At 37.7% G+C, this 23,196-nt stretch overlaps 1 protein-coding gene across 4 annotated transcripts in view; it reads right to left on the bottom strand.

Moving 5' to 3' along the window:
• Nucleotides 1–23,196, bottom strand: part of Eya4 (EYA transcriptional coactivator and phosphatase 4) — a 253,327-nt gene that overhangs the window by 118,960 nt on the left and 111,171 nt on the right. For all 4 annotated transcript variants that reach the window (XM_060373192.1, XM_060373193.1, XM_060373194.1 and 1 more), the window contains exon 3: nucleotides 7,140–7,189. In XM_060373192.1, the coding sequence (XP_060229175.1) occupies nucleotides 7,140–7,189 (50 nt within the window). The remainder of the gene's footprint in view (nucleotides 1–7,139; nucleotides 7,190–23,196) is intronic.

Below are 23,196 nucleotides of genomic sequence, written 5' to 3' on the forward strand. Positions count from 1 at the left end.
AAAATTATATATTATAATTTATTACATAGATAATGAAATAGTCAATTTGGTCAATACATATGTAAATATAAATATATATATCATATGTATCAAGTATGTATTTCTTAAGACAAAAGAAATATTCAGTGTAGAAAATACTGAAAATGTGCTTAAACTATAAGAAAAAACAGTGTGCAATGCCTTTCCCAAATAAGTGGGTCTCAGAGCTAGCATCTCTGCTTCTGAGCATCTGGGCCACAGCTGATCTGTACCACAAGCGAAAATTCAGCCATGTTATTACCTGATCAGAAACCCATTGGCGACCTCTCCATAACCGTGAGAAGGCTTGCCACGACTTTAAATTTTGTCTGTTTTACATTTGTGTCAATTACCAGGAGTCTTTGAGGGTTCATTAGAAAAATAGAGTAAAAACCCAGATATTAATTTTGACAAAATTACCTACAGAAAGTTAAATGACTTAAACCAGAATATGAGGAGCATTCATCTAACAGCTAGATTAATCACAGGAAATGGAGAGAGCAATTTACATTCAGACTGGTTTTTGAAAGCAGGAGACTGGCCTATCGTAGTAACCAGCCAGTTTAGGTGGATTGAGGAAGTCTGATGGAAAGGTTTACAAGAAGAAATACATGAAGAGAGTAATACCTACATTCATCTTTGGCTGTTGTGTCACTTAAACACGTGTCTTGAGCAACCTGTACTTTGTATTGCTCAGCTCATAGATGTCTGGCATAGGAAATGTCTCTCTATCCTAGAAAAATGAATGATCAGCCACACAGCTGCACCTTGTGGGGAAAAAAATCCCTGCCATTTCAGCTTGCTTCACATAAACCAGAAGGACATGAAGGACGTGGAGAGGGGTGTCTGATAAATAGGAGGTTGTGTATTCTGGGAGGGGAAGGAGTAGGCTGAATACTTGGTGGGTTATGGGCTCCGATTCTTGGCTTCTAAAAGCCACATTTATGAATTGTGATGCTGCCTCTCTGACAATGTAATTTTTATTTCCTTCAAAAATTATAGTGTATAAAGAAAAAGTTCTAATGTCTGCGAAGATAGAGACATAGAGGCAGCTAAGAGAGCATGGAGATGGACTAGAGATGAGCCATGGGGAATGTGCCTGGCCCTCCACCTTCTGAATGAGCCAACCCATTCTTCTTGACTTCTCTAAGAGTCTATACTCTGGCTTAGACAACAAAACACAGAATAAACAAAGTGCCCCCTTTCTACTTATTTCTCATATTTGCAGTATTCAGCAGTGAGTATTAACAAACTAATATAACCGGGAACCCAAGCAGCTCTTCAGTCTGTCTCATTTACAAAGTTCCAACCTGCTCTGTGGTTTCATCACCAGAACAGGAGGGACTATTCAGCTGTGTACGATGTATATTTCCACTTCAGTCCCTGCTGAGCAGAGCATGCTGGGCCTCAGGCTACACCTAGAGCTGTGATTAGAGAATACACATGAGAAGATAAGAAAGGAAAGGAAGACCAAAACCTAAGCCTAAAACTCAGGTGTCTGAGAGCTAGGAAGCAAAGTTACAGATGTGAGCTGAGACACTGATGCAGAGGTTTGAGCTCTCTCTCTCTCTCTCTCTCTCTCTCTCTCTCTCTCTCTCTCTCTCTCTCTCTCTCTCCATAGGTTTACAATGTTACTGCAAACAAACCATCCAAGACTTCACAAGATACAACAATCTCAGCCCTTCTCAGCCTACCTAATGCTAAGCCCCTTTAATACAGCTTCTCATTGGTTCATATGGTTGTGGTGATCCCCAACCATAAAATTATTTTAGCTGCTGGCTTCACAATTATAATTTTGCTACTGCTATGAATCACAATGTAAACATCTGTGTTTTCTGGTGGTCTTAGAGGACTCCTGTGAAATGGTCATTCGACCCTAGGGGTCGTTACCCACAGGTTGAGGACCAGTGGTTCAGTCTAAAAAGATGGCAACAAGCACATAGCTAGCACTACAGCCTGCTGACCAGTGAAGATAAATCACCAAACAGTTCCAAGGAAATTTAAGAAGAAAGGACTGGTGGTGACATACCTGATGAAACAGATAAAAATCTGAGTTTTGAAGCTTATTTAAATCTTCAATTATGATTGACACCAGGGATTTAATAGGCACTGTTCTAAGAAATCTGCTCAGTTTGCTCCCATGACCAAAGGGTCAAGATAAGCTAACTATTGCAGTACAACGACCCACAAGGCAGAACACATCATCTGTCTTCGTTCTGGCTCCAGCTGCATCCACACCTGTAGGAATCTGTCAACACAGCCCAGAAAAGGCCAAATGAATCAGAAACCCTCCAGCAAATGCCAGCCAAAATAATGAAGAGAATGGAGAGGAATCCACATGAGGTCAGACTTTGAAATGAGACAAAACATTCCCCAGATAGGGAGAAAGGGATTAAGCCGTATTATGACTTGAGTTAACTAAACCACAGAAGAACTAAACCTCAGTCTTAGGATCTCTATCCCTCCATCAGTCATCTAGCATTTCCAGAGGAAGTTTGCTTTATAATGTGAAAGAAGTGGCTTAAATAACTAGGAGGGGTGCAGGGTTTTGTGTCCTCATTAGTGATTTTTCTGACTTCTGAAAAGGAGTATTCTAATAATGTGACAATGTACTGGAAATAGTATCAGGAGTGCATGGGCTCTAAAGCTGCATTGTGTTACTCACAGAAACTTAGGTTACTGCAACTATATCAAGATATGTGGAAACACACCCTATCAATAACGAATTTAGATATATATTAGAGACAGAATTGCTACATGGACTGCTGGGTTGACAACGTAAAATCCTAAGCACAATTTCACAAAAGCCCCAGGTTTCCATGCCGGGAAAACAGAAGAGCATTTAATTATAGACAGGCAATTAAATCCAGAAAAAGATTTAAGGCTTCTGGGAGCAGTAACATAGCTGTTTTACTAGAAAAAAATATGTGTAGAACTTAACTATTACATACGACAGCTTTCATTTTGTCTTATTGTATCTTATTGTATCTCTGGCTGTTGCCCTGGAGATCTGCTCTTTTCTGAAGAGGAAATGCAGGGGCAATGAATCGGTGGGGGGAGACTGTTGTTGGGATATAAAATAAATAGATAAATAAATAAATGTATGCTTATATGTGACTTCATTATATCTGTCTTTGTTACCCAATAACTGTTTGTTCTAAGAAACTTATAAGAATAGAGTTGTCTTAAATTAAAATTTGTAAACAGGCAGAGTTAGTGTTGAGGTGGGGAGTGTGTAGGTGCATAATTTTATTAATTTGAGATATCTTCTAGAGTTGTAAATCAAAATAGGCGAGAAGCTTAAAAATATATACATCTTTTAAAAATAAGATGAATTAAGTACTTTTAAAAGTGTATGTTCCTTCCATAAATCGACTCCTTGAAGCTTCTTAAACATCCTTAAATGTGTCTGTTCATTTTTTCTTACTCATGATAATCACAAAGTTAGAAGGAGCTGGGTCAGGAAGACAGAGACCAAGGCCTTTGCTGAGTTCAGGCAATTCTTAAGTTTTTAGCAAACTTTTAACACATGAAGTGGGATAGAATCAATTCTCATTATTACTCAGACGACTCCACCCCTTGTTTTACACTACAGATATTTTCTCACCTTACTTCCCCTCTAACATAATATTAACAATACTCTTTTGATCCCTTTTAGTGGCCCCTTGAGATGGTACTGAGGTCTAAGTGAGACCATGCTGCCACAGGAAGGCAGCTGGCATTCTTCCTGGTGGTCATTTGACAGCCCAGTTTTCCCTCATGTCGTAAGTAACAGAACAATCCTTGCACAAAATTGCCTTGTTTTAATTGTATTTCCTCCTATGTCTCTGACTTCTTCTTGGAAAAAAAAAAAACTAAAAAAAATTTTGCTAGTCAGAGTCTCAAAATAGAAAGGGCAAAGAAAGCCAGAGCAGAAGATCAAAAAAGAAATCTATCGGGTATGACAGGGGCTGCTCCAGCATGGTGGCCCTCTAAGGCATTAGTAGCAAATGCAATTAACTAATGAGATAAATTATTTCCTTCCCTCCACCAGGAAAAAAAGGGGAATGGAAGTAGAAGACTTTGATTTTTGTTATTATTGTTTGGGAAGTTTTGTTGTTGTTGATTCTTATAAATGGAGATTCTTTATAAATGGAGATTTGTGGAAACATCTGATAAAAACAAAAACAAAACAAAAATCATTTGTCCATTATATTAAACAAGAACAACATAGATTCAAAGAGACTCAGTTGACACAATTGAATTCACAGTGACTGTAGGCAAAAACAGCTTTAAAAATAGTGTTTCAGTTTGTTTCAAGATGGTCTATCCAGTAGTAAGCTTAAACACAGATTATGGTGAAACATGAAAAAATTTTATTTTAGGTTTTTTGTCCCATGCATCCCTTTTATGGTTAACATTAGAATATAAGAATAAAGGCGATGAACAGTGAGCTCTGGACATGGTGAGCAACACAGACAGAAGCAAGGCAAAGGCAGATATCCAAGGAATGTACATTTCTCTAGGAAGCACATTTTCTCCTTTTCCCTATGACATAAAGTTTTCGGTGTCTGGCTCTTAGTATACACATGTAACATTGTTCCAAGTTTGTTTCACTTTACACTGCATGCATTTATAAATTCTCTTTTTCCCAAGTCTACCACTTACATCTGCAGCCAAAGCATTTCTTTCCAAAGGAGAAATTAAAGCCAGGCAAGACAAAGAATTTGCTGATACATATATATCACTCCAAGAATACTCTTTAGTAAGTCTCTACACACAATTTAATTACTTCCCTACTGTAAAAACATTTCCCATCTGCATCTATTCTAATCATTACTAACCCAAAATAAACACCCAATAAAGCAAGCTAAATACATGAATGACATTTGCTTTAGGCTCTAAGTAGGGCAAGCATTTTGAGAGGCAGTGTTTCCCTAGTGCACATTTTATGTTGATACATTGTTCCACATGGAGTTCAATTCTCTTAGATTTCTTCAGAACACTATTAACAAATCTTAATGCTCTAAAATTTAAGCTGGAAAGAACAGGCTTTGAAAGTAGTTTTGCTCTCTCTCTCTATCTTTCTGCTTGTGTGTATGTGTGTGTGAGAGAGAGAGAGAGAGAGAGAGAGAGATTGCTGTATTAACTAGGTGCCAATTCCGCCATTCCCTAGACCTAAAATTTCAAGCAAATATGATGACCACTGGCGTCATCAGGGTAGATATCAGTCAGGAGAAATACCAGTCTTGACTAGAATGTATGTCACCCCTGAATTGAAAATGTCTCTAGGCTGTCCTGAAGACCCTTATATCATGGGTTTTACTAAGATTTGTGTCTTTTATTTGTTTTCAGTTGCTTAAAGCTTTAGAGTTCATAGAAACTGATTGCTCTATTTATCCATTTTATAGATAATTTTTAAAAACAGCTAACTCATAGCAAACATTTGTGCATTCTAAGGAACCCAAGCACTTTTTAAATTTGAAGAGCTAAGTAATATTAAATAATAGGACATGTTTTAAACAATTAAAATAGTCATTGTTCATCTTAAAAACAAAATTATTCCTTTTGTGCTTTATTATTTATTTATTTATTTTGTAATGCTGGGCTCTCACCTAGAGCCGCAGCCCGTTAGGGAAGTTTTCTGTCAATTCTAGTACTCAGATCATTAAGATTTTCATGTGTCTGTTTCTTTTCTAACTCAGTGATGCCATTTGTAAGGAAGAGTACATTTTTTGCTATAGCTTTTTGATTGCTTAAAATGCATCACTTAGGTCAAAAGATTCTGAATAGAATTAGGTATAGAATATTTGACATGAAATAATTATATTGCTCTTTTCAAACTTGCTCCCTCCTATACGTTGCTTACAAAAGTGACCTAATTAGATATAATTCTTGAAAAATAAATCGTAAGTATGTTCGATAGATGCAATGAAACTATTAGGAAACACCCCAGGATTGAGGTCTCAGGATTTATCTCCTCTCCATACATCCTAGATTACTATTGTAGGCAAAGATTTGATGATTTGCTCACCTTGTAAGGCCTTGATACACACACACACACACACACACACACACACACACACACACACAATGTTCAATCTTATTTTGCCTACTAATTTTAAAAACAGAAGACCAAATGCCAAGTAATTCTGTATCATAACATATGTCCATAAATTAGCGAAAGAACAGTACATACAATCATTTATTATGTAGAAGAATCAATTACAGGAACATCATACCATACAAGAATGACTTGAACGGTAAGTATATGGTTCATGTCATATATTGACTCTTCAAAAGGAAAGCATGGCTGCCTTAGTGGTTTAATGAGCTCTGTATTGTTTCGGTATACTGAGAAAAAAAATCACTACACCCACTCTACACAGAAAAAAAAAGGTCACAGTACACTAGTATATATGCATAATAAGCACCATCTTAATGACACAGAGTAAGTCATACCATTAATGTGTCAAGGACATGTCCTTTTATTCTCGTGGTATTACTTTTACTTGTCCATTTAAAATTGAATCCTGTATTTTTGAAAGAAAGCAGTGACAATGCACAGCCCTAAAATAAATCTGTTGGGCCTATGGCCCAACCACAAACAACTAAATACTATTAAACCCCTGAATGAAGGGCTTGGCAATTTCAGGTCATCTTTTCTACCAGTTTTCCCAAACAATAAATGGAATGTGAAGTTAATTTTGAAATTTTTAATTTGTTAGTATTCTCAAAATCCAGTCACATTTCATTAGAAGAAGTGAAAGTTTTAATAAAAAACAGATTCAATTATTCGGTAATAATTCCAGATATAAATACATTATAAAAAAGTATGTGAATAAAAAAATTAAGGTTTTCTAAATAATATCTAAGGGAAAATTTCAAAATATTGCTAGAGAATTCCTTGTTTTATTTTTTGAAATTGGCTTCAATCAGTTTCTTTTAAGTTTTAATTTTCTGATTAATAATGCCTTTGTCAGATATGCATTCTCCTCTATGCATGTGTGTATATATATATATTCCTTTAAAAACCTCAGTGTTTCAAATATCCATCATATCAGTTGTAGAGTGAAACAACTTCGTAGTTTCCCAAAACTGTGATTTTTTTCTTAATGAAGTACTGACTTTTATGACTGTACCTGGAATTCCGAGGCTCTGAAACATCTGATTCTGGGCACGTTTTCTTTACCTGTAGGAGAAGAACATTAGTTATTATCATTATCAGTTTCCTCACCCAGAGTCCTGTGCTCTTTAAGTACACGGTGGCCATTGCTCTGCTCATCACCATCTCTGTAAAATAATCCCCACATTTTAAAGCAATAGTGCATAGTACTAGGTACCGCATTTCATTATTGTCATGGGAACAGCTGCCAAGTGGACATGCCCAGCCTCCATTACTATGCAAAATAGACAAGGACCAGAAGTAATGGGAACAAAGAAATGAAGGAAACAAGTTCCCTGGTTAGAAACTAGGAAATCTTGCTGTTCTTGGTCCAGTGAGAATGTTTGGCAAGTGGATATGTCTTCTGTCTTCTCCTAAAGCACACAATAAACACAGCGCTAGTGAAATTATGCCTGTGTTAATTTTCCATCATCTCAGTCCTGACTATTTCATACATTCTCAGCATGTCAATTAAATTTGAACATCGTTTGTAGACTTTTCACACAAGTTTGCAGTACCATGCACAAACTCCAGATTAACTTTGAGTTTTATAATCCACAATTCAGATGAGGAAGGAAGAGAGCATTTTCTTCCGGGGTTTGCCATCCACTTCTGTGTAGAGGTCTAGTGTCTGCCTTCTAAAAATGGCAAAACAAAAATAAAAAAAAATCTGTTGTTCTTCATATTCAATCTAAACAGATGCCTGTCTAATTTGTATCAGTGGTGGGGGTAGGGGGATGACACCATATCATAGAAGCCAAACTGGCTTAGAGCTTGCTAAATAGCTGAGGATGACCTTGAACTTCTCATCCCCCTGCCTCTAGCAGCTAAACGCTAGGACCACAGGTGTGTGCTCATACACAGCTTCGTTATTGTGGTCTTATAAGAATGTTGTTCATGCAACAGACTCTTTAGAAGTCCCTTGGTTCATATCAGGAATGGGCAACTTAAATTTCCGTGTTGCATATTATGGATGTACACATTAAAGAGGCCTTTCTGGGAAACCTACAGGATCTTGGGGTTTTTAACTTCAAGTATGTAGCTTGAAGGTGAAAAAAAAAAATCAATGTCTGTTCAATACGAAGCATGCCTACACTTGAGTAAGCACGTGCATTGCGAAATAAATAGCTCCCCTTGCAAAGACATTTGGATTTTAAAGGCACACTGCTGGTTTCCAGCTCACAATTTAGTTCCTTCTGCCTCTGATGAGTCAGAAGCATGCTGAAAACTCAAACACTTAAATCTCCACATTTTCAGGTATCTCTCATTTCCCTTCATTTCTCAGCCAGGTCGTGTTTGTTATCTGGGAGCCCCATCATTTAGTCTATCAGGTCTACCGTACTCTGTTCTCCTTTCTCTATATGAAAATAACACTAACTAGCAGAAAAATTGTCATTCTGCCCACTTAGGTGACTTCAGCACTGGGAGGCCAAGGGGTAAAGAAACATCTTCAAAATAATTAAGGAGAGAAAATACACAGGGTAAGAAAGGAAAAGGAGGAGTAATTTCCCAGGGCTGTCTGTGGGATACTTGGTTCAGAACTATCCCCAGGAGCCTGGCGTCACAGTGGGTGTATAAATAAGGACAATGACTCTCCTTTTCTGACAACCTATCAGTAGCCAACAGATCAGCAGGGAGAGTTAGGGGCTGGTAAGCTCTCTCCACATCTGTGACTGCTGACAGGGCCAGTCTTGTGCAGGCGCAGCAAACATAGCTCCCTGAGAATGATATTTTTCAGCCTTTATCCCTCCCTAAATGGGTGGTTAAAAGTCGAGGGTGGGATAAAAAAAGGTGGGAGTTAGAGTAATCAGAACATGTATAAGTGCATGCAATTATCAAAGAACATACTTGATTAATAGTTATTTTTCTGAAACACAATGAGTATTTGATTTAATTCCTAAAAACTAAATGAGTATTTAAGTTATTATAAAGTCTTTGATAGCTCCATTGTACAAGAAAAATAAGACTTAAACATAAGAATATCACAATACAGATTTGCTATCTCACCAATACTTTTCCCCTACCAAAACCTGTAGAGAGCTGCCAGATGAGTGCACAAAAATCACCCCGAAGAAGATGCCACTGTCCTCAAGACAGTAACTTTGGGGATGGCTGAAGAAGCCTTAAAATCCAACACTGGAGACTCATGCTCCAAACAAGAGACAGCTAGCTGCTTTCTGTAACTTGTCCACAGACTTTTTTTTTTTTTTTTTTTTGGCTTATAACTTATACTGATAAGAAGGAGTTTGCTTTTCTTTAGCTATTGTTAGAGTTATATTTCCACCTCATTGGTTAGTAATATTGTGTCCAGTCTGCTCATGGTCAGATGAGGGAAGTTAGTCTTTCCGATGTGTGAGCACTATATAAGAACTGAGCAGATGCATTGTGGGTATGTACGACATAAACTAACTCTGCTAAAAGGAGATGAGAGAACAAGCAAATGAACTGGCCTCAGAAGTGAGCAGTAGAGACCGTGGACAACCATGACTCGGTGCACCTAAAAGTAGTTATTTTACTAACACAGGGATTGCCAGACAAATCATGTGATAATGCTCCTAAACCAAGCAAAGAACTTAGTTAGACCTTTACCTGTGGGCAGCGCAGACTGTGGAAAGTCCTAAGATATCTTTGGAATGGGTGTGGCCTATAAGATTAGTGGAAAGGAGACAACTGGATGCCAGAGGGCAGAAATGAGCCACCCACAATAGCAGAGGCTCTGAGTTCCATAGGACACACATGCCATTGACCTTGTCAGCACTATACCCCCAGCACTGAGTAGATGCTTGTTCACTGAGTGAGTCAGCAGCTTAGCACTGAGGATAGTGAAGATCCAAGCTGAAATAGGAGCCGAGGGGGAAATGAAAGGACGTTCTGTACAGACATTTCTGAACAAAACTGACTGAATATTGCAGTTGACTGAAGTGTTGCTGTGATCTGAAAACTGCATCTGTCCTTGGAAAACTACAGCTGTGCCAAAGTCCAAAACCTTTCTATTTCATGATGACTTCTAATTTCTTCTCATTTAATTATTCATTTATTCTCAGTTTCAGTGTCAGAATCTATAACCTAGGGCATGCTAGGCAATTGTTCTACTGGTGAGCTATACACAGCCTCTCTCTTATTCCTTAAATAATAGGAAAAAAAGTTAATTGGAACTTCACAAACCTTAGATATTTATTAAAATTTACTATGTTTCTGTATGGTGGAATGAGACATCAAGTTCACAGTTCACCTGCTTTGGACTGATTCCTCTACTTGGACCGCACCTTCTGAGGCATTATGTGTGTTGGAAGCGAGCACATAATCACAGAATACACCACCTCTGTCCCCGGTAAAATTCCAACTGACTTTGAATTTGCTTTTAAACAATCAGAAAACAAGCAGGGCTAGAAATAAGGCTGAAGTCTTATGTCTTATTCAGAGTCATAATTTAAGTGCAAATCCTGGCTTTCATAAATAAGATATCTAAGAGTTCAAAGGCAGCATGGGCTGCACATGTAGTAAGAGTCTTGCTCCAAAATCCAGCTAATTAGATAATGAATGAAAGGAAAAAGAAGATACGTAGATAGATGAATAAATAGGCAGGTAGGTATATAGATAGATGATAGATAGGTAGATGGATGATAGATCATATATAGAAAGATAGATGATAGACAAATAGATGATAGATAGATCATAGATAGATGATAATAGATAGATAAATAGATGATAGATAGATAATAGATAGATGATAGATAGATGGATAAATAGATCATAGATAGATGATAGGTAGGTAGGTAGATAGATAGATAATAGAATAGATAGATAAAAGAAGGAGAAAAGGGAGAAGAAAAGAAAAGAACTGAGTTACAAATCAGTTAAACAACTTATCCAAATCCCAGCACTAACATTAACTGGCTAGGAAATAGAAGTAAATGGTATACATCAAACCTTTCCTCTCCTATGGCACTTTCAAGTTGTTATTTTTTCAAATTATCCTTCCTTCCTTCCTTCCTTCCTCCCTCTCTTCCTCCCACTCTTTCCATCCATCCTTCCTACCTTCCTTTCATTCTTCTTTCCTTTTTTTCCTGAGGTATTGTGGAAATGCAAAAAAGTGTACATATTTAATGTACACCACTTGATGGGTGTGATAAAAATATAACTTGGGATGTCATCATCATAATCGACTAATAACATATCAGTCACCTCAAAAAAAATCCTCTCATCCTATTTGTGTGTTTAGGGTAAGAACACAATATAAGATCACCTTTCTTAGGAAGTGTTTAAATGTGTAGCAGACTATTGTTAGCTTACTAACATAAGCTAGAACATGCTTACTACTTCTTGTCACCCACAGAACTCTAAGCACATCTTTTAAATTAGGCTACTGAAATAACTGCTTTTTTTTTTTTAATCAAGGATTGGTAACATTTAAATTCAAAAAAGAAAAAAATAAAGGAGTCTCAAAAATTACCTGAATACTTCTAGTATCTACCAGATCAGCACCACTACCCCATTAATTACAGTCAAGGTGTGATGTGTAAAGCAACTTATTCATTGTGGTGATTTGAATAGGCTTGGTCCCCATTGATTCATGTTTGAATCTTGTTTGAATGCTTGGCCATAGGGAGTGGCACTCTTAGGTGTGGCCTTGTTGGAGGAAGAGCAGCATAGTGGACATGGGCTTTGAGGTTGTTTGTTTTATACGACAAGCTCTGCCCACTGTGAAATCAGAGTCTCCTTCTGGTGGCCTTCAGATCAAGATGTAGAAATCTCAAATTCTTCTCCAACACCATGACTGCCTGCAGGCTGCCATGCTTTCCCGCCATGATGATAATGGACAGAACCTCTGAAACTACAGGCCAGCCCCAATTAAACATTTCCTTTGTAAGAGTTGTTTCGGTCATGATGTCTCTTCATAGCAGTAGAACCCTAACTAAGACACTCTCTATCAGTGTGTTCACTTAGCAAGGCGTTAGTGAAAGCCGGAGAGACATCGCTCACCTTCTATGCAGGGAGACGGACAGGATCCCAGCAGCTCAGCTGAGTGGCCAGCGAAGATACACAGCCATGTCAGCTGGCTGCTGAGAATGCACATCTCTTCGTAACAACACACTGGACTTCAAAAAATCATGAAAGAAAGAAAAAAAGAAAGAAAGAAAGAAAAAAAGAAAGAAAGGAAGGAAGGAAGGAAGGAAGGAAGGAAGGAAGGAAGGAAGGAAGGAAGAAATATTGCAGTATATTTTATGTTGGGAAATGAGATGGTATTTTGAGTGTATTAGGTTTGATAAAATATTTCCCCTTGTTTCTTCTACTTTTGTCCCATAGCCACTGGAAAGTTTCAAACCTGGTCGCCTTGGCTCTCAACTTGACTTAGACCAGCATGTGTCTGTCCTCATGGCTCGTGTAACCCACAAGGAGAAATGTATGAGATACTGACATGTTAATAATAAAGGAAAAAAATGTCAGCAGAAGCAAGAGCCAGAGAAAAACAAATAAAAACAACGGGCAGAGAAAGTCAGCCAAGATTATTTTAGCTAAAAAATCGCCATTTATAAAGTCATTTTCCTATTTCAAATTCAATTTACTGCTCAAAACTGTGAGGCCGCCATTTACATGAGAACAACATAAAATAAGTTATAGAGAATATGAGATTTGATATTACAAATAGTATTTTAATAGCTAGAAAATATCATAATTTCTAGAATGTTTTCTGTTATGACAAGCACTTTAAAGTCTAAATATTTTCCTCACATTTTCTAACCACTAGAGGCTTTGAGAAACTCATGATCTCTTGAGAAGAAAGGCAGAATCAGCTCCTAAGAAAGCAAATAAATAAGAAAAAAACATTTTTTTTGATACCACTAATTGTCTTTCAAAAACCTGGAATCAATTATCATAGATATTTCCTGCTCTATCATGCCACTTCCAGTTCTCAAACATTAACAATAATGTATAACTTCAGGGGAAAAAAGGAAAATACTATTTTATAAAGGCAATTTTTCAAATTTTAGTGTTTTCAAGTCAGCCTTACAACCCATAACTTCTTCTACAGAGAAAATTAAAGATCAATTCCAAAACTGTAAATCTCAGATGGAAAGATCAAAAGTGAAAGTTTCTAAGTTCAAAGGACAAATTACTATTTGTAGCTTTATGGGTGGTGTGTGGCATGGTGTTTATTCACTGACATGTGTATGGATTATAACAAATTAGATTTGTGTGGATTGTTAATGAAGAAAACACACACACACACACACAGGGGAGCGAGGAGAATTTGTTCCAAGTCTATGAAAATGTAGACTGTTGTATGCAAAACTGTTTGTTAGAAAAGAAAATAAAATACAAATTACTGTCAGCAACAAGTTAAACTTGTAAAGCTTTGCTTCTGTTTACAATATGAATGTTGTAAGTGTGACTCTGACTAAAGAAATGATACATAAAGGGCTCTGTACAGCAAACATTACATGTACAAATGTATACTTCATAAAGTGCCTTTTATGACTGGGTTGAAGAAGAGCTTTGAAGACTAGCCTAATACAGCAGAAAAACAATGATCCTAATTCTTTTCTTTTGAAAAATTTTATATCAATTACAAAGTTTATTCGCTTTGTATTTCTGCTGTGTCCCCCTCCCTGACACCCTCCCAATCCTACCCTCCCTCCCTCCCTCCCTTTTCTCCTCCCCTGCCCCTCCCCCAGTCCACTGATAGGGGAGGTCCTTCTCCCTTTACATTTGACCCTAGCCTATCAGGTCTCATCAGGACTGCCTGCATTGTCTTCCTCTGTGGCCTGGTAAAGCTGCTCCCCCCTCAGGGAGAGGTGATCAAAGAGCCAGTCACTGAGTTCATGTCAGAGACAGTCCCATTAATGTTCTGAAATAGTGAAAATTATACTTCTTGACTAGTAACGATTGTGTGACTTTTTTTTAATTCCTAACACAAAGTTGGTCATACTTAAATTTTAAGTGTGATGAGAGTATTTAAAAGTATTTTCAAGTAATTATTCCATCTTAGTTGCTGAACCATGCTCTCCCATTTAAGACTCTGAATCAAATGACATACTTTTAACTGATTTTTCCTTAAAAAGCTAATAACCAACTCTTAGAATTTAAAGGGTTTCCCTGTTCTCTAATTCACAGAATTTAGTAAATGTGACCTTTTATATTCTGCTTCAAGATGTACATATAACATAATATATAAATGCAGTTATCACACTTGTAAGTACAAATACATAATTTTACCATATAGACATTTACCAAAAGACATTGCAAAAATTACTTAAATCAGTAAAAGAAAAATCTATGTGAATTTATAAATACAATACTCAAAAGTCAATACCAACCTAGAACTTAACACATGTTCACATTTTAAAGGGATAATGTATGATCGTTTCTGCATCAAAATAGAGAATATCATTTTTCTTGGTAATCTCATCACATAACTAATGAACCACCAGATCTGTGCCTCGCATTAACTTAGAGAAATGTAGTCTTGACTGGCCAAAACCTGAAACATCTCAGCATTTCTTCACAAGATCTACCTGATATTTTAAAGGGAATGTCACCATTTATTTCTTTGATCCTGAATGACTCAAAACACAGAACACAGACTCTGCTATACGGAGCTTTGAAATGTTTGTTTTAAAACAGTCACAGGCATTTGATAGCCTTATCATAGGAAAAAGAATGCCACTTTGTCAACTGGGAGTCACAACAATTAGAAATAGACTCTGAAAAATCTAATTATGACACAATATAGAATGATTCTGATACAGTATGTTTTCATTAGATACACAAAGCTCAGAGCTCTAAAACACAAACGTCTCTGAAGTCTGTTTCACAGAACTTGGAAGCCTTCTTCCCTCCTGGTCTAACCCATTTCAACATTAGACACCAGTTCCCATCCAAGTCCCATCCTGAACCACTGACGGCCAGCTTGTCAATTGCCACTCACTTGTCGTGATAGCAAGTGATCCCTAGCATATAAATGGGTATCTGCTTCTGCCTCAGTCAGAGGAAAACTGACACCATTTCCTTTAAGTGCTACATCAAAGACACAAATGAATCTTCTAAAGGCAACATTCAATAAAATAAGCATAAAGATGAAAAACAATAGTGTTACATATACATGTGTGTGCATACTGCATACTGCATGTATATGTGTGCTCACATGTATATGAACACACATAGACACATACAGGTACTCACTACACACACACACACACACACACACACACACACACACACACGTGAAAAGATGAAAAGACAAAACCAAACTAAAAACCAGTCGTGGAAGAATGTTAACAAATAATGGAGTGGATTTCTTTCTCCCCTGCAGTATTTGTTTCTGGTGCTCCGTACAGAGGCAGTGGCTTAGGGAGGGAGGTCAGACAAAATCAAACACACTAGGGAGAAATTATGTTTAAGTGGAAAAAAAAACCCTAATCATCTATAATTCTTGATCGACTACAACCCTCACAAGGTTGCCGTTGTTTGAGAGCTTGCTGCAAGGCTGATGCATGTGTTTGAAAAACGACTCAGTAACAACAGCACAGGAAAATAAGGAATAATTATTTATGTACCGTCCACGAGCATGGAACCAGATGTCAAAACGTGTCAACCCTTAAAATTCTACTACATCTATTTTCTCCTTGGCTGTGCCATAGTTCTTTGTCATCTGTCAGAAATACCATATGCGCTGTGAATTATCTAGAAATATTTCAACCCCTCCCAATGGTATGTTGTTTAAAATGCCACAAGAGGAGCCAAGAGATGCCTGGACATACTGTATTGCAGCTCAAGGGAAAGCCCCCTCCTCGTCCCCCTAACCCCCAGTTTCGAAACAAGACAAGGTCATCTGTTTTTACATTTACATAAATAGTGCACATAAGTGTTTTAGGAGGACCTGGACTTGTTTTCTCCTTACAAATATGCACCATGAATATCAAAGCCACCTCCCTTCCTGTTTCTCGTCTTCTTTTAATGCTTTGGCTGACATTTACTCATTATTTTTAAAAGTTCTGTGTGTCACAACAAAGGCACAATGTATCATAACAAAAAAAAAAATCAAAGTGGGATATTCTTCCTAAACTGTGAAGCGGTTACAATATAAATCTGTTTAAATCTGCTGCAATTTAAGTAATGTTGCTCACTGTACTGAGTAACCACCAGGAACCAGGAAAGAATATGCTGAGCAGTTTCCCCATCTTTATTGGTAGGCTTCCCTCTGTGGCAAAAAAAAAAACATGATTTCTCAGGACTTATGCTCTAAAACAATCTAAATTATTTATCCCCAGCCCCTGAGAAGAGAAAACACGGCATTGTTTGGCAATGTCTTCCACCCAACAATGCCTTTTTCAAGATACTGGAATGTTATGGCCACGAGGTTAAGAAAAACTCTCCCATTTATCATGACCTGCCAAGCAAAACAGGACCCAAACAACCCAGCCCTCTACCACTTAACAAAGCCAGGACATCTCAGCCATGAAGCTTTGGGAGAGCTTGGCCGCAGGCACAGACCAGACATCACCTTGTGAAGCCTGGGTCACTGTGTGGACTGCGGTGGTTCAGCCAATGTCACGTGCCTGTTATGTGTAACTGATAACTGGCCTCACAACGTGAATGCTTCACCTGAGAAGTTGCTCCAACAGGGGAATAATAACGTTGTTGAATCCACATGCCAATGCTTCTGCTCACCCCCACCCTCTCTCCACTTGTCTGGATTTTGAAAACCTAAATTTTCAAATCATACAATTAAAAGTCCTCTTACTGCGCCAAATATAAACATCATTATGCTGAAAGCAACTAGGACATCCTTTAATGTTTAAAACAAGTTGATACAATGCAAAAAAAAAAAAAAAAACCTTAAAGGCAATATTAAATTGTATATTGATAAATTTATTTATATACAATGCAAGTACCAATTGTACAACATATTGATTCAAAATTATTTAAGTACATAAAGACTCCTGCATTTTCAAATTTGGTGTTCTTGGCCTATTAAAATAGTTACTTAAAAATTCTAAATTGTTGGCACCATGTTCCTTACATTTAAATTTACAGTAGACAAAAAAACATGTATTTACACTATGGTACAATTTGACCTATTTTCTGCAATATTATGCAATGTTTTAAATTTTTGGAAACTATTCTAAGGTAATTTTTCAATAAATGTTTCTTGCATGGCAATTGCTATAAAAACCTTTTCTCCCTAGGCCCTAATCTAAAAATGAAATTCTTTATTGAACAGAACTAACAAAACACAGATGATAGTATAATTTACACTCTAAAAACCACAGATGAATTTTTTTCTGTTTGAATTGTTTTTCTATCAAACTAAATAGCCATCTGAATTACCTGCCAACAAAGAGCATAAAAGGAAACAGCTCCATGAAACACACATTTCACAAATACAACTAAGGCACAAGAAGAGAGAACACCATTCACCACATAATTTCAAGTAACAACTAAGCAGCCTCCACAAAAACCATTAGAAGTGGAAGCTGCAGGATTAAATGGAGTAGTATGCAGTCAGGTAACGGCACGATATTTCCCACCCTAAATATTTGTCAATCCGGAATACTTAGGCATACGTTGCCTCCTCACTGTGCAACAGATCCACAGAGAGGAATAATGAAGGATTACAGCGTAAAGGAATTATAGAGCTGGTCTCTCTGCTGTGAAGGTCTCATTCTAGGTAAACCTAATAAATAGTTGAGATAGACTTGGAATTGTTTCCTTTTGACCTCATTTAAAATGGCTTTCTGAGATCTGGGTCTAAGCACAATTTGTCTGCTTCCCTGGGTGCGCGCTCCTGAATTCATCTGGCTTTTGTGTTTCTTCAACAGCTGTGTTACCTTTTAAAATTGCCTCACACCGTCTCCCTAATGTTAAGTGCTGTGTCTGCCCTCAGACCCACGCAGAGCTTCCCTGTCCTTTCTGTGTGGTGGTGCTTTGCTCCACAGTCACACCATTCAACTTTGAAATATTCCAAGAACGTTTACAATGAACGCGGAGAAGGGGAGAGAAAGAAATCAAAGCAGAGATAAAGGATCAGCTGGTCTCATTCTCCCTTGTCCGCTTAGAACTTAAAACCAAAGAAGTCATGACACAAAACACTGTGGACAGTTATTGGCATATGCTTTCTAGAGTTATTGCGATAAGCATATTTTAGTAGTTAAGTAAAATGTGGAATTACGAGACAGAAATCAAAATACTGGCATTATTTTTTCCTTTTTTTTTTAAATAGTAACTGCAGTCCAGAAGAAAGCAGGAGACAACAGAGGTGACAGTGAGCAGCTCAGGAGCCTCCACGGCAGACCACGTGGGAAAGCTTACTTGCTGGGCTAATTTATTCTTCCTTTCGCCTTTAAGGTCCCTAAACACTCTAGCTTTGGCAGTAAATCAGTTTTCACGGATACTTAGAAGCAGGGGGCATTTTCTCCTCTTTACTATGTTTCTCTCTCTGACTGTGTGTATACAGAAAGACTGATCACCAACAGCACACCTTCCTTGAGTTGTCCTTAAACAAATCTTTGCTACCCTCGTTGTGATATTTCATCCAGTTCTTATCCCTTCTATAAAACAAAACATCAGTTTATGTCGCTTACATCTATGGCACACAACCTAAATTTGTGTTTAAGTGATGTAAAGCCAAAGCATTTCAAAACTTTCTACATCAAGGTTTTAAATCAAAGTACATGTTGAAGTTTATATCCAAATGCAGGTATAAAATAAAATACTGAAATACTTTAAGATGTTATAAGTTAAACTTGTTCTTACAAGACAGTTCCAAAAAAATACACACAATAAAAATATCATAACTTGGAGAAAGCATCCATTTATCTTAGGCCTGTAAAGTATTATTGAGATGAAAGCATCTCAGATCTCACGAAAGTCAAAACTCCTCTCCTGATTCCAAAACAAATTACCTAGAAAAAATGTTCAATTTAAGTGACAGGCAATAGATTCTAAAATCCTGTAACCCATAACTGTTAAGTTACAGTTTCATGGTGATGGTGTAACCTATTTTCAATTACCACCTTTCCTGCCCTCCTTTTACCATTAATGTGAGTAGAGTTTCTGGAATAAACAAAGGCAAAAGGACTTTAAGCATGGACAGATTAAGAACTTTATCTAATTTATTTCCTTGCCCAATTTCTAGATCTATTTATTCTATCATCTTTCTTCTAAGCATATCCATCTTAATTAGAAAAAAAATAATCTGCCTCTGAAATTGAAGTTAAATACAGGACTAGCTCTGCCACATAATAACGGTACAGACAACACTTCTGTCAAAAGCTAACTGTAACTTACCTCAAGTTCCAAACACCTGAAACAGATTCCAGTTGTATTTGGAAGTGAGTTTTGTGCCTGTGTGTGTGTGAAGTTCAACAGCCAATAAATTCCATTCTGCAGTGTCAGGAAAATGAAGCCGGGCCGAGGATTACAGAACACTGAGAAGTTTGTGGTCCCTAGTCAACATTCAGGTAGCCTTAAAAACACTTTACTCGGTCGGGTGTGAACCCTCTCGCTCCTGAACAGTGCTGCAATGTAGATTAACTGAACAGAGGCCTGGAGACGCCACAGCCTTGGCTCAGGCCGCTGCCTTTCCACGCCCTTCTGTGTATAATAAGATGACTTGCTGGCCAAGGCCAACCCCATCACAGCTCCCACATCCCTATAAGATCTGATGTGAAGCATTTATCTGGAGGGACTTAGACAAAGCCACATGACTCGATGGACTCCCGGGCGGTCCACCTGCTGTCATATGACACACACACAGCCCACTGCTGTCGTGTCTCAGAATCAAAACCCGGTATTAAGTTTTCAAAACAGCAGATTTCACTCTAACTTTCCGTTAAAGCAGCGCAATTTATGGCAGGTTAACCTTGCTGATGGTGACACCCACTAGCATTTCCAACCTACATTTACATTTGCTTTTTTTTTTTTCTGAAGGAGGACAAATCTTGTGAGATTTCACTTTCATTATTCCTGCCAATTTTCACAAAATAGTTCTTTCCCCTTTAGTGCACTAACCACAAAATGAGAAAATAATTACACTCCTATTGAACTCACTTTTAATGCATGCTCATTTGAAGCAGAAGAGATTCATGCAATTAGGGTTATGTGTAGAAGGTCAACTTTTTTTATTTAAGATTTTTTTTAAGAGAAACCCTGTTTATATTTACAAAGGAGAAAGGCTGCCCTAAGCTCGAGCAGGATGGAAACAGATCAGGAACAGCTGGATTCTAGACAAGTTTATTACTGAGTGTTGGTCTTCCCCTTTTTCCTAAGAGTTTACAAGAGCATTATTTCCTTTGCAGAAAGTACCATGTCACTTTCACCTCTCATCTCTTTAAAAGTGCATCTCACCCCTTTCAAAATGCAACTCATTCCTTTAAAAATGCAACTAAAAATAGAGACAAGCTCAGTTCCTAAGTTCTTCATAAATTTCAGCCCAGAATTTATAGGCACTGAAGGGATCATTGTCTCCAATTTGTTTATATAATTCTCAGATAATGTCTTTTCCTCTCATTTTTTCCTGATCTTTACAGCTGCGTCCTCAATGATTCCACAGCCTCCAGGCAGAGAGTAAATGGCTTCATCTAGATAAACTTCAGCACTGGTATCACTTTTAGGAATTCTCATTTTCTAGGTAGGAGCTGATAATAGGCATTTCCCTACTCCAGCTCGGGGCCTCGGGAGAGAAACCGCAGACCTCCAGGGACAGAAGTCGGCGCTGTCTCCTGAGGAATGCTGCTGCTGCTGTCGCTGCAAAGATGGGCAAGCTGAGGGACACCTTCCACCTGCAGCAAAAGCTGATCCTCCACAGTTGTATCATGGTAATGCTTCAGTGATGGAGAGCTCAGGAAAATTGTCCGGTCTGTGGGAGTACCAGAGAGCCTGCCTAGACAAGGGCAGATCTTTGTTCCCAGTCTGCATGGGATCACTAAAAACAATGCCAGAGATCCAAATCTTCTCAAGGACTTGGGACTTCTTAGGTATTGTGCTATAAGTTATATTTTTTAAGTCCAAGAGAATATGCTTTTGAGACGTCTACTTTCCTAAGGGATTATAAGTCATTCAATATTTTCAGAATGTTTATGAGCTCCAGCAGCTTTCACCAGAGCAAAATATATGTCTGTTCCTGGTACAATAGGGACTCACTCAACCATGCCTAAAACTGTAGAGGGATAAAGTCAGCTCCCCATGCATTAAGGATGGATGGGAGGGTTGTCATTTTTCTTTCTTAACCACATGGAAGAGGAAGAAAGTGGAGAGCAGTGGGGAAGTGGACTCAAACGCTTTATGAATACAGATGTGAAAACAAGTCTTTGGCAGGTTTTCTTCTTAGTAAGCACAAACAGTTACAAACCTTCTAAAGAAGAATAAAATCTTATTTGTTTGCATCATGCCATCTTAAAGTGAGTGAGACACCTTTATTTATGCTGTGATAACCAAGAAGAAAAATGCTGTTTGGTTTTTGTTAACTCTTTGTGAAAAGCGTGCATTGCAACACTCTTCCCTTTCTAACACACTAGCCTGTGGGCAGAAACAAATATATGACATCTTTTCTAAGTGTTAGTTTCCCCACTACAAAATGGTGGTTTTAATCTCAATTGCTAATGGGAGCCTATGTGGTTTTCCAGCATAAACAATAGATTTTTAAAGATTTCATCTACCAAATGTTTCATTTAACAATATATTTTTCATTACCCTCCGTTCAAAACTAAGCATCTAGTTCTTGTTCATCTAGTTCTTGTGCTGCTAATTATAATGAAACTGTAGGGACAACTGAGTTTTTAAAGTAGCCCCAATTAAAGAAACATTTTTTTTTAAGTAATGAGGCCTCCCTATGGGTAAAATGCTTGTTTCCCATTACATTTTATAGTATGAACCTGTCATGCTGATCTCTCAAAATTATACAGTCTTTCAGACTCCGTGTGCCAGTGACTTAAGTCCTGTCAGCAAGGATGAAGGTTTGCCCAACATTAGATAAGAGTAAAACTATTACAGACTGCTGACAGCTGGTACATTAAAGGCAACGACTTGCATGTTATGAGTGCCATCCTGGCATTTGTCGAATGCATGACTTTCCTTCAGAGCAATATGCAAAGTAAAGGTAAAGCTAGTCAATCATGACACCTGTTAGGTTTGAGCAAAGTCTGGACAAATTTTGCTGTTAAAAAAAAAAATCATTTAGTAGAAATTCCCGGCAGGCTGCCTTAATTCTCCACGTGGCTACTCAGTGTCCATGACTTGTAGCACACTGTAGATGCCTACTCATTTCATATATTTCATTTCCTCCCCATTTTTGACACCGTCTTTTTGGTAGTATCTGACACCTTCCCACTCAAAGATGATTAACTGTCTTTAAGGTCTTTTGTAGAGCTTCACAATTAACTATAAGATACATTTGCAGACAATTCTGAGAAAAGATACTTGAAATTGAGAGATTAAAGTAGGATCATCATGGAAAAGCAAAGGAAAAAAGTATAGTCACATATTTTAAAATTATGACAGAGAGAAAATTACTGAAATTTGATACATGTGATATATGTACAATAAAGTTCCTAAATGATAGCTTTACAAAAATCATGTGAATAAAAATGAAATAAAAGCCACAAACTGCCGTTTCTCTTAGGCAGTATTCATGTGGTATCTACATCGTTTAAACTCAAGACATGAGAACTTATTTATACATAAACTTTTAACAAATCATGACTATGCCACTATGTAACAAACACAATATGGTATCAATGCCTTGATTACAGTTACAATTTGTTTAATCTTAATTCTCTTTAAGACTGACACACTCTGTTGCTCTTCTTGTGGAGTTCCTGTCCCCTCCAGGTCTTTCTATCTCCCCCTTCATTCACAAGATTCCCTGTACTCTGACCAAAAGTTTGGCTATGAATCCCAGCATCTGCTTTGATTCCGTGATGGGTAGAGTCTTTCAGAGGCCCTCTGTGGTAGGCTCCTGTCCTGTTCTCTGATTTCTCCCTAAAACTTCTGGACACAGGGGTCTCTTCTGAGACTGATACTCCAACCAAGGA

This window comes from Meriones unguiculatus, chromosome 20 (genome assembly GCF_030254825.1).
Source record: "Meriones unguiculatus strain TT.TT164.6M chromosome 20, Bangor_MerUng_6.1, whole genome shotgun sequence".
Classification (NCBI taxonomy): Eukaryota; Metazoa; Chordata; class Mammalia; order Rodentia; family Muridae; genus Meriones; species Meriones unguiculatus.